The sequence below is a fragment of the Halichoeres trimaculatus genome, unplaced genomic scaffold (assembly GCF_033239565.1).
Source record: "Halichoeres trimaculatus isolate MK-OKI-2021-1 unplaced genomic scaffold, fHalTri1.1 fHalTri1_scaffold_6, whole genome shotgun sequence".
In the NCBI taxonomy this organism is placed as follows: Eukaryota; Metazoa; Chordata; class Actinopteri; order Labriformes; family Labridae; genus Halichoeres; species Halichoeres trimaculatus.
The window spans coordinates 28580859-28594057 of record NW_027437184.1 but is presented as its reverse complement, the minus strand read 5'-3'; the positions used below and the strand labels follow the sequence as shown (position 1 = coordinate 28594057).

The 13199-nt window shown below is 37.9% G+C and overlaps 1 protein-coding gene across 1 annotated transcript; it reads right to left on the bottom strand.

Annotated features, from left to right (window-relative positions):
* Positions 1–368: 368 nt before the first annotated feature.
* On the bottom strand, positions 369–7328 carry LOC141791682 (uncharacterized). Its single transcript, XM_074672307.1, has 4 exons — positions 7064–7328; positions 5631–5776; positions 3599–3788; positions 369–2268 (listed from the first exon to the last, which is right to left on the bottom strand). Exons 1-4 carry the CDS (start codon positions 7208–7210, stop codon positions 1465–1467), a joined length of 1287 nt encoding a protein of 428 aa, XP_074528408.1. The 5' UTR covers positions 7211–7328; the 3' UTR covers positions 369–1464.
* Between the last annotated feature and the right edge of the window lie 5871 nt (positions 7329–13199).

Here is a 13199-nt window from a genome sequence, read left to right as displayed (position 1 = left end):
AAATTTAATTTATAGTTTCTCAAGTCTGGTAAATTAAGCTTTTCGTGGCAAACAGCCTTAGATATAAAAGGCAGGATGTGTTTTTTTGTTTTGTTTTTAAAGCATTACTTCAACAGTTGTTCGAATGTTGCTGATAAAACCAGAATTTTGTCATTTAAAAAACAATTTAAAGCCTTCTTTGTTTAAAAAGTGCAAATACAACACATCATTGTTGAAACTGATTTTTTTTTGTTGTTTAATGACAAATATTTGCTGCTCATTTCAAATACATTTAAAACAAACATGTTTTATTAGATAGAAAACTATTTAAAATGAATTTGGTTTATGTTACTCTTTCAAAGAGCAACATCAGAAACATTACAAATATATAAAAATACTTCGTTTCAGTTCTGGAGTGTTTTCTCGGAGTTGCTGTAATCCTTTTTGTACTGTTTTAAAATGATAAATTTTACTTTACATTACCCAACTAAAATATCAATCTCTGTAACTTAACCTGGAATTAAGAGAAACTAGGAGTGCAAATTTTGTGAATGGATTTTTTTTTTTTGTCACAGAAAACAGGACTTTGAATGAGTGGAAGCAGAGCAAGTTTTAGACTCAGTGTAGTGATGCAGTTAAGCATGCATTCTTGCTGTCCTAGGATTGTGTTTTATAAATAAATTTGGTCTTACACATAGTGGGTCTGTTGAGTTCATGAGCTAAAAGTAACTTCGCTAGCACTACTTCAAAAATAATGTGAATGCTGCCGATCAAACCAGAAAATGGTTTAAAAAACATTTTAAGCCTTCATTTGTTTAAACGATACAAAAACAACACATCACTGTTAAAACTGTTTTTTTTTTTAATCAAAAATATTTGCTCTTCATTTTAAATACATTTAAAACAAACATGGTTTATTAGATTTAAAAAATATTCCAAAATGAAATTGGTTTGTTTTGTTTTTTCAAAGAGAGGTATCAAAAACATTACAAATGTGTAAAAGGAGAAAACTTCCTTAATAACAGAGTTTAACAGAACAGGTGTGACTCCAGACAAACTGGTCCTTGGTTCTATGAACAAAGTGGTTCTTTTTAGCTCTTCTGTGATCTTTTTCTACAGCCTCCGTCTGCTTTCTTTGAACACTAACTCCACACTGACTCTGGATCTTCTCAGTGTGAATGTATCACCTGTATCACGTTTCTTTTTCATCTAGTAAGTCCGCAGCAGTGCCATAACTAAGCTCAGCTGTCATCACACCTTCTTTCTGTTGTAATGATCCCATGATGGGGTAATATTGGTTTCCCAGCGTGTCATTTCACATTTTAACATGGTGTTGCAGAAGCATGACACAGTGATGAGACAGCTTGGTCTCATCATCATCATCATACCTCTGAGGCTGAAGGTGAGACATCACAGGGGTATAAATATCACGCCTTCAACTGGCAGCATGTGATGGGCTTATGTCCGTCCACTTTGATCCAGAAATTAGAAAAAAGACCTTTGAAAGTTGCTCAACATGACACACGCATACCATAACTGGTTGACAGCTCCCAGGAGGGACAGAGGAAGAACTGAATCAAAGATACGATACTGCCTGGTTCTGCCTTTGAATCGCTGCAAATGAAATCTGTGGACGTCATCATAAATGAGCACATTAAGTGACACATTAATGGCTGACAGCAGATCGCTGATGAGGAAACTCTCATCTGCTATGACCTCGTCCCCTTCCTCTAGCAGGGACAGGATACCTGACTGTTTTGTCATTTCCTTTCTAGAAACCGAGCCTTCAAAGAGTCTGCTCACAAACGTTATTTCTCCAGAGGGGCTGAAACCAACCAACCCTTGAAGAGTTGTGGAGTCTTTGTAGTCAGAGCTGTTCTTGGGGTTTAACACCTTTGAGCTGGTCCGCTCGATGCGGATCTCCATACAGTCCAGAATGACTCTGGTTCTCGGATAGGATTCTTTAAAATAGCGAGGCATCCGTACATTGACAGCTGACCTGTGGAGCCATACAGGCAGCGAGCCCAACATGAAGAACAGGTAGTTAGCCCACGTTATGATCACTCTTCTAACTGTTGACACTGAGACGTGAAAAAGATTGGCCAGCGTCTCCTCGAATGCTCCCTGTCTTACACAGCAGACGAAGAGAAAAAACTGGTCAAACAAGGGCATCTCAACTCTTGGGTCCATCCAGGGCGTCTCCTGCACAGCCCGATCCTGGCTCCATTTCAGCAGACAGTCTGCAGTTGGCTCCAGAGACAGGAAGACTGATCTGAGCGTGTCATAGTCCTACAAAACAAAACAAGCTTTTAGTAAACATGTGCAATTTTAACTTTTTCCTGAGCATGAATATTTTTTTGAAAGTTTTGGACTTCTTTAAACTGACGATTTTTACTTCAGACTCCTCAAATAAAATATCAGTCTCTGTAATTTAACTTTAGGTTAAGAGAAATTTAGAGTGCAAATGAGAACAGAGAACAGGACTTTGAATGACTGGAAACAGAGAGATTTTAAACTTAGGGTAGTGGTGATGCGGTCAAACATGCATCCTTGCCGTCCTAAGATTGTATTTCGCACTGAAAATTTTTGTCCTGCTATTTAAATTTCATCTTCTAGGGCTAGTTGTTCAAAGGTCATCAAATCAGATTTTGGTTATCGGATTGGATTATATCCCAAAAACGGGTTGTTCAAAAGGGAAGAAGGATTTCGAAATCGGATTAGATCACATAACCCAATCCTAGTTTTAACCTGGTTCAAACCTTCAGTTTGTGTTGTTCAGAATATTTAAATAGGATTTGGATCACCTTGATAAAAAAAACAAAAAACAAAAAAAAAACAAGATTATCCTGATCCCGACAGAGGGTAGGATTTAAAGGTGGATTTCAGGAAGAAAATGTAGTAAAACTTAAAAATTGGTCAAATAATACAAAAATTTTACAATTTACTGTTGATTCTTTTATTTGTATTTTTCACTTCACTTGTTTACACATTACAGTAATATAGTGGATAAAGTTAACCTGGGTTACCAATGAAGCCTTTCAGTAAAGTTAAGTAAAAGCAAAAACAAACTGAAAGAGCAGAAGCTCAGATACTCCTGGAAGAGGAACAAATCAAGCTGAGTAAACTGCAGCAAACCAGAGAATAACTTCAGATCGGCCTTTTAAAACCAGAGCCTAAAAATGCTGGACCCTCCTTCACAGATGGAGAGGAACTGAGGCTCAGATGAGGTGTCATAAAAAAAAATAAAAAACGGAAGTGGATGTTTATGTTTTTTTTGTTTTATCTCAAAATAATAAAAAAAATACCTACAATGACCACATGTTGGTTCCTCTACCTGTTCTTTAGCTGAAGCCCACATTATGATATTGTGTCCCATTTAGAGCACTGGTAATCTGGATTTGGTAATCTTAAAAACTGTGTTTCCAGATCAGGGTGATCCAATCCAAACCGGCATAAAACTGAGACAGATTACCTGATCCTGGATAGCAAGAAATGGGAATTCAAAATCTGGATTATTTTAATCTAGATTGAGTTCTTTGAACAACTGGCCCAAAATATCTGTGGAAATAATGCTTTCTGTTTAGCGCGGCATCATGAAGTATTTCCCTTCTGCAGTCACCTGAAATCCGGTGTAGAGGTGCAAAAGCTTGGGATCATTCTTGAAATGCTGCGGACAAATTCGACTTTTCTCCTGAGCGTGGTGGGTGATCTCCTGTTGAGCTGTTTCCAGCCTTAAAGGCTGACAGTAGTTGTGGTCAACATGGGGAGAATGCCTACCACCTTCCTCTGCATTTCTTCTGGATTCAGAACTACGGGACACAATCAAAAAGGTAGATCAACAACTCCAGATATAAGTAAACCTAGGCCTGTCACGATAATCAATAACTCAATTAACTGAAGGATAAATAAAAACGTCCTCAGTAAGTTTGCCAGCCTCGATAAACTGACACGTGCATGCATGTTTGTTTTCCTCCACTCTTTCGACCAAAGAGGCTGAATGAGAAGATGGCTCACTACGTCTATCTTTCCTAACATCGGGGTGCGTAGATTCTATAGCAGATTTAGCGGATTTATAGCGGAGTGAGCATCTGTCAAAAATGCGATCTTTGTGGTGAAGACGGGGTTGCTCGCGCATACACACGGAGAGAGCTGAAGTGAGCATCCTGAGGGGTAAGGAGGAAACACACGCTAATATGAGTGATGGCACGAAAGATACGGTTCTTAAGCCGCCTGCCACAGTCCCAGTGTGGGAATATTTTGTTTTTTATCAGAATGAACAAAGTGTGAGCTCATGAACACCAACGAGCTGATATGTCGCATTTGTTTGAAAATAGTGGCGACGAAGAAGAAGAAGGGGAGGTGCAGCGGAGCCTTGTTCTTTGACAATCCGCTCTTACTGAGGCTTTTGGTCGGCAAAGTAAATAGAAATAAAAGCGCCAAATGGTGGGCGCTCAAAGACAGATACATTGCCAAAGAAATGCAGCCCTTCAATACGGTTGAAAGCCAGAAATGTTTGACAGACAGTACGGATTGACTGGGAAAAAGTACATGTTACAAACAATTCAGGAACTGTATTAACTCCTTTTTATTTAGGCTATAGTTTTTACTGTTGTTGTTGTTTTTTTGGAGTTTCGTTTTTTCTTTAGAGACAGGATCTATGTTTTATTGTTTTTGATTAATATGAATTATTTTCATTGACATGTATTTTTTTCTAAAAGAGAGTCCATTTCATTTTCATTGTATTTTTTTTCTCTTTCTTGTTTGTTAAATTTATTATATTTTTTGTTTAATTTATTTTATTTAAAAGATTCTGACCTTTTAATTACAGTTAAATACTCTTAAGAAATTAAAGTTTCTTGCTTTTGATATGGTGAACTCACTTTATTATCCCATTTATCTTGATTACGTCAATGAAAAAAAATGGGAAAAAAAAAAAAATAATATTGACAATAATATCGTTTATCTGCAATAATATTTTGGAAAATTATCGTCTAGCAAAATTTGTTATTGTGACAGGCCTAAGTAAACCCCTGCATCTCTCCTTCCTTTCTCTGAAGAGTGCAGCAAGTTTGGGACAGTTATCCTGGAGTGTTTTCCCTACAGCTGATTCATCACCTTTGAAAGAGGGCTTCAGACCCTGAATTGGGACACATCTTAGGTCCATATTTTATACAGTCTATGGTAAAGATCCACTTGTGAGGTGAAGCAGCACTTTGTAGCATCTGTGCTAGCTAAGAGTTTCTTAAGCTGCTAGACTTAAACTAATCAGCCTGTTGTTTCCACTCACACAGCAGTGAGTTTAAATGTGTCTTTCAAGGAAAAAAATACATTTATTATTAGAGCAAGTCACAGATTACTGATGGGTTTACATGTATTTAATAGTATCTTGACAGTCGTGTTTTTCATAGAATGTGTTATGTTCATACTGTGCTTCGCAAAGTGCTGCTCATTTTAGCACAATTTGAAATAGCGACAACTTCAGTATTAATAAAATCTCTTTAAACTGAAAATCATTATTTAAAGTGTTAGGGTTGTGTTAAAGATATTCCGCCAAAAGCAAAGGTCAAAATGGGATGAAAATCAACCTCATGGAAAATGTAACCATGTGGTTGTGCTTGTGCTAATGTGAAACCACACAATAACTTACTTACACAGGTAGCTCTATGCAGAGGATTTTTGCATGCGGAAACAGCCCTGGGACACTTCCTTCAGTCAGACATGTCCTCTGAGAATTTTCATCCCACCGAAAACATTTCTTGGTGAAATGCTTTGAACACACTTTCGTGTTTGATCTAATCTGTGAGAGACATGAAAACAAAACGTGACATTATTAGCATTAAGTCATATGACGGTGCTGACAACGGACACAGACAAGACTCCTGTAGACACCTAGTCCACTTCAGCTGTTTCACCTGTTGTTTTGAATTTAAGTCTTTTTAATAAACCAACACTCAGCAAGGTTTGACGCTGGCATCATTAGGGATAAACTGGTTAAAGGAAACACTACAAGCCAGAGCTGCCCTGCCACCCAGTATCCAGTCATGCCATCCCTCTGTATTTTGTTATTACAACAACAGCACATTGTTTAGGGAATAAAGTCAGGCACCAGATCCTTACCCAACCGCCAGGGCTGTTGTTCCAACCTGTGCAGGTAAATGTGCATTATCCAACTCAGACACGTGTATGATACAAGAAATGCAGCATTTCATCCTCATTAGGCAAGAAAGGAACAAATCATTAGCAGTAACATGTGAAGACATAAAGTTTGAGCACTAAAGGCACTGAAAATGTACACAAGATTGTAACCCTTAAACCATAAATACTTTAAACAATCAATTCAAAGGCTCTGTGAGGACTTCCAACTTAGCATTGACGTAATGTGCAATGCAAGTGACTGCATTATTTATATCAAAAACATATGATTCTTGCATAGTGTAATGGTTGTTAGAAAAATTCTCATTCTGTCGTTATAAGTTGGTGCACATCAGCTGACCACTGTACCCCTGCATCCCTTGTATGTTTTTCAAGATGAGTTGCTCCATCATTCTTATTTGGGGACCACTGTGTTGACTGATCGGTAGGCTTATCGTCAGCTTCCTCAGTGATGGTGGTCGCACCTGATGGTTCACCATCTGCAGGGGCAGGTTGTTGACATCCTCGTAGGTTCAGCGACTACTGTCTATGGCATTTTCTCAAGCTTTTTGTGTAAGAACACTGTGGGCAAGGCATTTGGCTTTAGTCTCTGCTTTTAACTAGTAGCAGTGGTGAGCTCTTTTATTGGCCTTGGTCGGTTAAATGCATCAAATACATCCGGAGAGAATTAGTGGCAAGAACATAACCGTGGATCTTTTGGAAGCTTCGCGCGTCCACAAACAATTTCCCACTTTTTTCTTCTTTTCATGTCTCTTGGAAAGCTGTGTAGACTTACATCACTTCCATTGTTCACCCTTGACTGAAAAGTACACCCAACAGCAGCACAATGTGGCATTATTACACAGTGATAGCTAACGCTGGCGGCTCGGCACAACGCAACCAATGTAAACATTTAGCCATGATGCTAACGGTCATAAAGTCTGACTTTTACCTGGAAACCTGGGTCGTTGTCTCTCCGGATTTTCTGCAGCCATTTGTTTTTTAGTGTCTCATCAGTGGGGAAGTCGTGAAATGATAGCATCCTGTCGCATTCTCTGAGTCTATCAGACTCACAGCCTGTCACACAGCACTGAGACATGATGACAACACCTTTGAGTTTACCACCATGAGTTTGACGTCAGCGGAAGAGCCGACATGGAAGTGACGTCTCAGGGAAATTATCCCGGGCACTGGGCTCCTCTATTCTCCACAGTTTACAGTCGTTCCCACCGCTGTGTTGAGGAAACGAATGAGATATCCACGTTTAAGACAAAGGGGAAAGTTAAAGTTAAAGATAATTAAAATAATAAAAAAATAAACTGTGGGGCATTATAATGAGACAGTATCCCATTATAATGCGCTTACCACCATTTGAAGTACTAAATCATAATGATGAGAGATGTTTCCATAATTATGACTAACTATCTCAATGTTATGAGACACTAATAATTGCGAGATTCCATCTCATAATAATGAAATACTAAGTCATAGTTCTGAGAGCTCATAGTCATATATATATATATATATATATATATATATATATATATATATATATATATATATATATATATATATATATATATATATATATATATATATATATATATATATATATATATATATATATATATATATATATATATATATATTTTTTTTCTTCTTCAACTTTTCTTTTATAAATGGGCTTCCATAGAATTATTAATGAAAAAGCGCGAGGAAAAGAAAAGTAGCCAGGGTCACATATATACATATATTTGTGTGTGTGTGTGTGTGTGTGTGTGTGTGTGTGCGCGCGCATGACTGACAAGCCTAAATTAAGCAACAACTGAATTCCTTCTATAAGAAGTTTTTCTGAATCCTCCAATCTTCACTATATTTTGTCCTTTGGTACCCTGCTGTTCTTATCTTTACTCTTTGTCTTTTTTATATTTGGAAAACATTTTGCATCTTCATAAAGAAAGTGCTATATTTTGCAAATACACTTTCTTTGTATCGTCACTTTTTTATTTTTTTATTTCTATTTTTTTATTTTTTTAAAGAACCACATTAAACAGAGGAGTTAAAAATGATTAGGTCCCATTTGAGGAAACTTCAAAACACTAAATAATTTTCAAAAACAAATAACAACAAAGTTACTGAATGTTTTCTCAGAAACTTTTAAAATAATATTAAACAAAAACTGTTTTAAAAAAAGATAAATAAATAAAGAATAAAAACTGTGATTATACAGATTCACATGCATGTACACGTCATGCCAACAGATGGAGCTACAGTCATGTGATATTCCCAGTTAATAAGTTTTTCACCAACACTCTTCATGTTTCATTAAATTCATTTGGATTTGGATTTAGATTGCAATTTCATGGAGTGTAGTATTGTATGTGTGTGTGTGTGTGTGTGTGTGTGTGTGTGTGTGTGTGTGTGTGTGTGTGTGTGTGTGTGTGTGTGTGTGCATGAAGTATTTCAGAAGGTATCACATTTCTTTAGAACATAAAGATAATTTCACTTTGAATGAATCAAATTTCCAAAACCCAATGTTTTCCGGTGTAAAGTATGTTTTCTTTTATCTTTTTATTCTGGTGGCACCTCATTTATTTTAACCTAATAAAAACACATAAAACCAACCCAGAGATCACAAGATGAGTCATGTTTCTTAAGCTGGGACAAAAGAAGGAACATCAAGATCTGCAACACAGATCCACCTTTACTTTCTGGACTTCTTGTGAAATATTTAAAGAGAAAACTTCAATAGAAAAAAACACTGACATCGTTTAATTAATAATGTACTCTGTTGATGCTGAGAGGAGCAAAACTCAACCCTACACTCAACAGCAACTAAGCTTTTTCTGAAAGATCATTAATGTTTCATGCTTTATAGATTTGCAAAAGTGACAATGTTTCATATTTTCCATTTACCTTTGGTTGTAATGTTACAGATAATCTATGGTGAGTGGGGGGTTATGCAGAGTAAAATCACATTCAGGTGAGCAGATTCACTCTGAAGTTCTTCTTCTTTCTTCATCAGAGATGGCCAGGGTCCAGAAACTCCCCAGGCTGCTCTCTCAGCTGTACCCTCTAACTGCCATTACCCTTCCACTCTCAAGACCAGACTGAGACAGACTCTGACCCTTTTAAGCACATTGTCAACAGGCAGAGGAATCAGGACAGACTCCTGTCTGATGACTGATGAGATACTCAGAATCAAGGGCTTGATGCATCCAGGTAGAAACACATCTTAATTGTTAGATGTTCTTAGCTCATCATCAACACAAATATCCACCTTTATAGGAAACCTTTGTTTTAAATGTCCTTAACTTAATTCATGAGCTGACAGAAGGTAAAAACAGAGCACAAAAAACAAAACAAAAATATATCTAAATACCCCAGGACACTTCTGTCACTTTTAGTGCCAAAAACTTGTCTTTTTCTCATAAAGCTGTTTGCCAACAGGTGGTGGTTACTCACACAGAAAGACATGCAATCACTGAAACACGTCTCTATTTGATTCTAACCTATTTCCAGTTCAAAAAGCTGTTTCTGTAAAACCCTCACTGTGGTTTGTTGCTCAGAGGAAAAACGAGTCAAAAATAAAAAAACTGCATCAAAACTGATCACGATGTGCTCACAGAGACAGACTGTTTACACACACACACACACACACACACACAAATCATATTGTTGACAACATGATCGCGCACATGACTGACCCTACATCACCCCGCTAAGGGTCTGGTCTGCTGAACAAACTGATTTTTTCCTGCCCTATTTTCCAGCATGCAAAGCTGAAAAGCACATTGACCAATATGTAACAACACTAATTAAAGAGTAGTGTAAACAAAGACGCAACGGTCAATTTAACACATTTGAATAGCTGCCTAGGTTTCAAGAAAGCAAGAGGCCAGGCCAGGCAAGATAACAGACAATAGAAAATGTATTTTTTCATTGCTCTATTTTCTACAGCAAAATGATCAATCTCTTTCTGCTTTTCCTCCGCAGCATCCTTTAGACTGGCAGGATTGATTATTGGCTCTGTTTACTGCTCTGCATCAAATAAAACAAAGGTTGTTCTTTACAGCACATAGAGCAATCTATTCATAGAGACACGAGGCTGTCGGTAAAGTGCAGCTCACACACAGCACACACCTCAGCCTGGTGTTTCATTATTCAAGGCCATGTTTCATGACTGTACCGTGAACTGAATTAAAGATAAATTAATCCCATATTCAAACACAGCATTATAACACACACGAGTCTGGTGTTTGTTGTACTTCTGGTGTTTGGGCTTCTGAGAACAGACGAGCTTGAATTCTGGACATACCAAAGCGTTAATACTCACTCTGATATTAAAAGGGCTAAGAGGGACAGGTGTCTTATTAACAAAGAAAAATTATAAACACCAAAATTCTGGATGCACTGTCTCATTAAAAAACATTTATTGTGCAGAGCCTTATGTAAACATTAATTTAATCAGAGACAAAGATCCCTCTGTGCACGCTATGTTCACAAACACAACAAATTAGCTTCAGAGCGGCAGGTTTAACGTCACTCTAGAGGAGGACAGTGTTTGTTTTTCACCGAGTTAGGTGAAACTGAGACGTACAATTATTTTCTGTTGCAGCATCTTTTTGGTCCAGAGGGATTTGCTTTTTGAAAAATGATCTTCATTAAAGTTGGATGATCATGAAAAGTTGTCCAGTTTGCACAATCGACAAATCAACTCCTCCGGAAACCAGCGGCAGGAGCCATCGACCACAGAGCAGGAATTAACTCCACATCCCAATTAATGTGTCAGACTCTGCTGGAGAGTTAGCAGCACCGCTACAACTCCTCCTCATCCTCCTCTCTGCTTTGGAGGAGGACTTGTCCCCCCTGGGGTTTCACTTATCCCCAGGAGGAGGTTTTAATGTGTGCAGCAGCTTTTCAGCTACACCACAGAGAAAAAGTCAATTTACCTTTAAAACCATTTCATTTACTCATCATGCGCTCGGGAGTTATACTTTAACTCAGCCTGCACAAGTTGAAACGGGAATATACATTAAGATGAAATACACAATGCTCATCTATGTGCAAATTAGAATATAGGAGGATGTGTGCCGCGAGGGTGATGTGCTCATGCTAATAATTGCTTCAGAGCACTTTCGTTGCTAAAAGAATACAAGCATAAAAACTGTGAATGGAATATCATAAAAAGAAAAGCTCATTTCTTCTGCCTCAAAGGGAGATTGTTTCCAGATTCAATCGATTTTCATCATGGGGTTTATCTTTTTAAAGATGCTTCTGCACTTTTGCTCCTGAGCTGAGGGCTGAGGGTGAGGAAGCCAATTAAAGGTGTAGAGGTGAAGAAAAATACACCAGTGAAGGTGGAAATTTAATAAAAATGTAAATTTCCCTCACAAGTTCATATAAGAAGCAATTTAAAGATGCACAGAGCAGTGATTGTATAATTGGAGGCTATGAGCTGGCTGTTGGTCTGTGTTGATTGTTTACTGAGTGGAGGCAGCAGGTCTTTGTGTTACAGGCTCCTGTTTTTTTATGAAGCCAGAGAGAGTTACAATGGCATCCAACCAGAGCACGGCCCATAGAGAACATTTTTTAACCTTTTAAAAGATGTTAAAATGTGTTAGCCAAATTCAGACAAAGGAAAAAGAAATCATCTGAAAATACAAATTAGGTGCTGTGAGGAGGATCTGTTTGAACTGGATTGCTCGCCACCTTCTGGCCCAGAGTCTCACGCACACTGACGTGAAGACAGGACTTTTAACAACACGTTTGTTTTGGACTTAAAAGGGGATCAGATGAAAACAAATTTTGTTTCTTCAAGACAACTTTTGACCAGATACAATGTGACAAGGTAAGGTATTTATCAGTACAATTACATAGAGCTCCGGTTTAAATTGTGACAACAAGAAAACTATGTACATTTGTACCGTAGTTTAGTAGCCATCTATATGTACTGCTGCTGGTAGCCCGGCGCTGAAGGACATGTTGGTAATGTGTAACTTTAGTGAGTCCTGGTTATGTCCTGCCAGTCATCTATCAATCGGAGGTAACATAACCTCACTCTTCATTTCATTGACAGACTCTCAAATTTGAAGAGACCGCTGCAGAATAACTGCTGACAGTGAGTTGGTATCAAGGTGCAACATCTGGTTAGTAAAAATGAAGCCTATGCGGAAGTGCTTAAAGTTGCTGTTCATTGAGAATCCGCTTGAGGCTGGCTGCAGAAAGACTGGAAGTCACGCTGATTTCACTATTAGCACACACTGTACGGTGAGTGAATGTTTTTTTTTAACTCTGCGGTTTAGAAGTTATCAGGATTGTTTGATTTCCTTTAGGAGGCATAGCTCAGGTCACGTGACCAGTGGGCGCCCTGTAGCTGTTGGAAGAAAAAATCACAGTGGGCATCATAGCCAATGTGCTTCATTTCATGGTTTCAGGAACACAAAGGTGACGTTGTGGAGGCTACGCCCATACTTTTTACAGTGTATGGTTGGTATGAACATTATCACAAACAGTTTAGCCCCTGTGTTAGCCTTTAGCTCGGGCTGTATCACTCTCCCGTTTAGCTTTCCTCTGCTCTTCTGTCCTTTTTCTATCTGTCCTTTCTCCTGTGTCTACCATCACTACAAAATTAATCACAGAAATTGTCTTCAGCAGAAAGTTTGGTTGTATTGGGACGTTTCTGGGCGGAAAGTACGCGTGGCTACCTCCATCAATCACAGTGCACCCAAATGCAAGTGACTTTACGTGTTGATTAGCGAGTGAAAGGATTTATAAATTTAAAAAACCAAGGTTCAGAACAAAATTAAAAGAGTGTTACCTTACAGTTAAGGGAGTGAGTTTGTGAAATGATCTTAACAGAGAAACTAAAGAAGCTTAATCAATCAATATCTTTTTTTTAAAAAAAATGATCAAAATCCAGATTTCTCAGTTAATACAGTGAAACTAAATAAGGTCTTGTTGAGTGGCACAAAGGGGAAAAAAGATGTGTTCTTTTGTCTTTTTGTTGGCTGTTTTCTTTTTTTGAAAAGAATGAAATGTTAAAAGGCATGTTTGCCTGCAGCTGTTTTGTTTTGTTATTTCCTTAT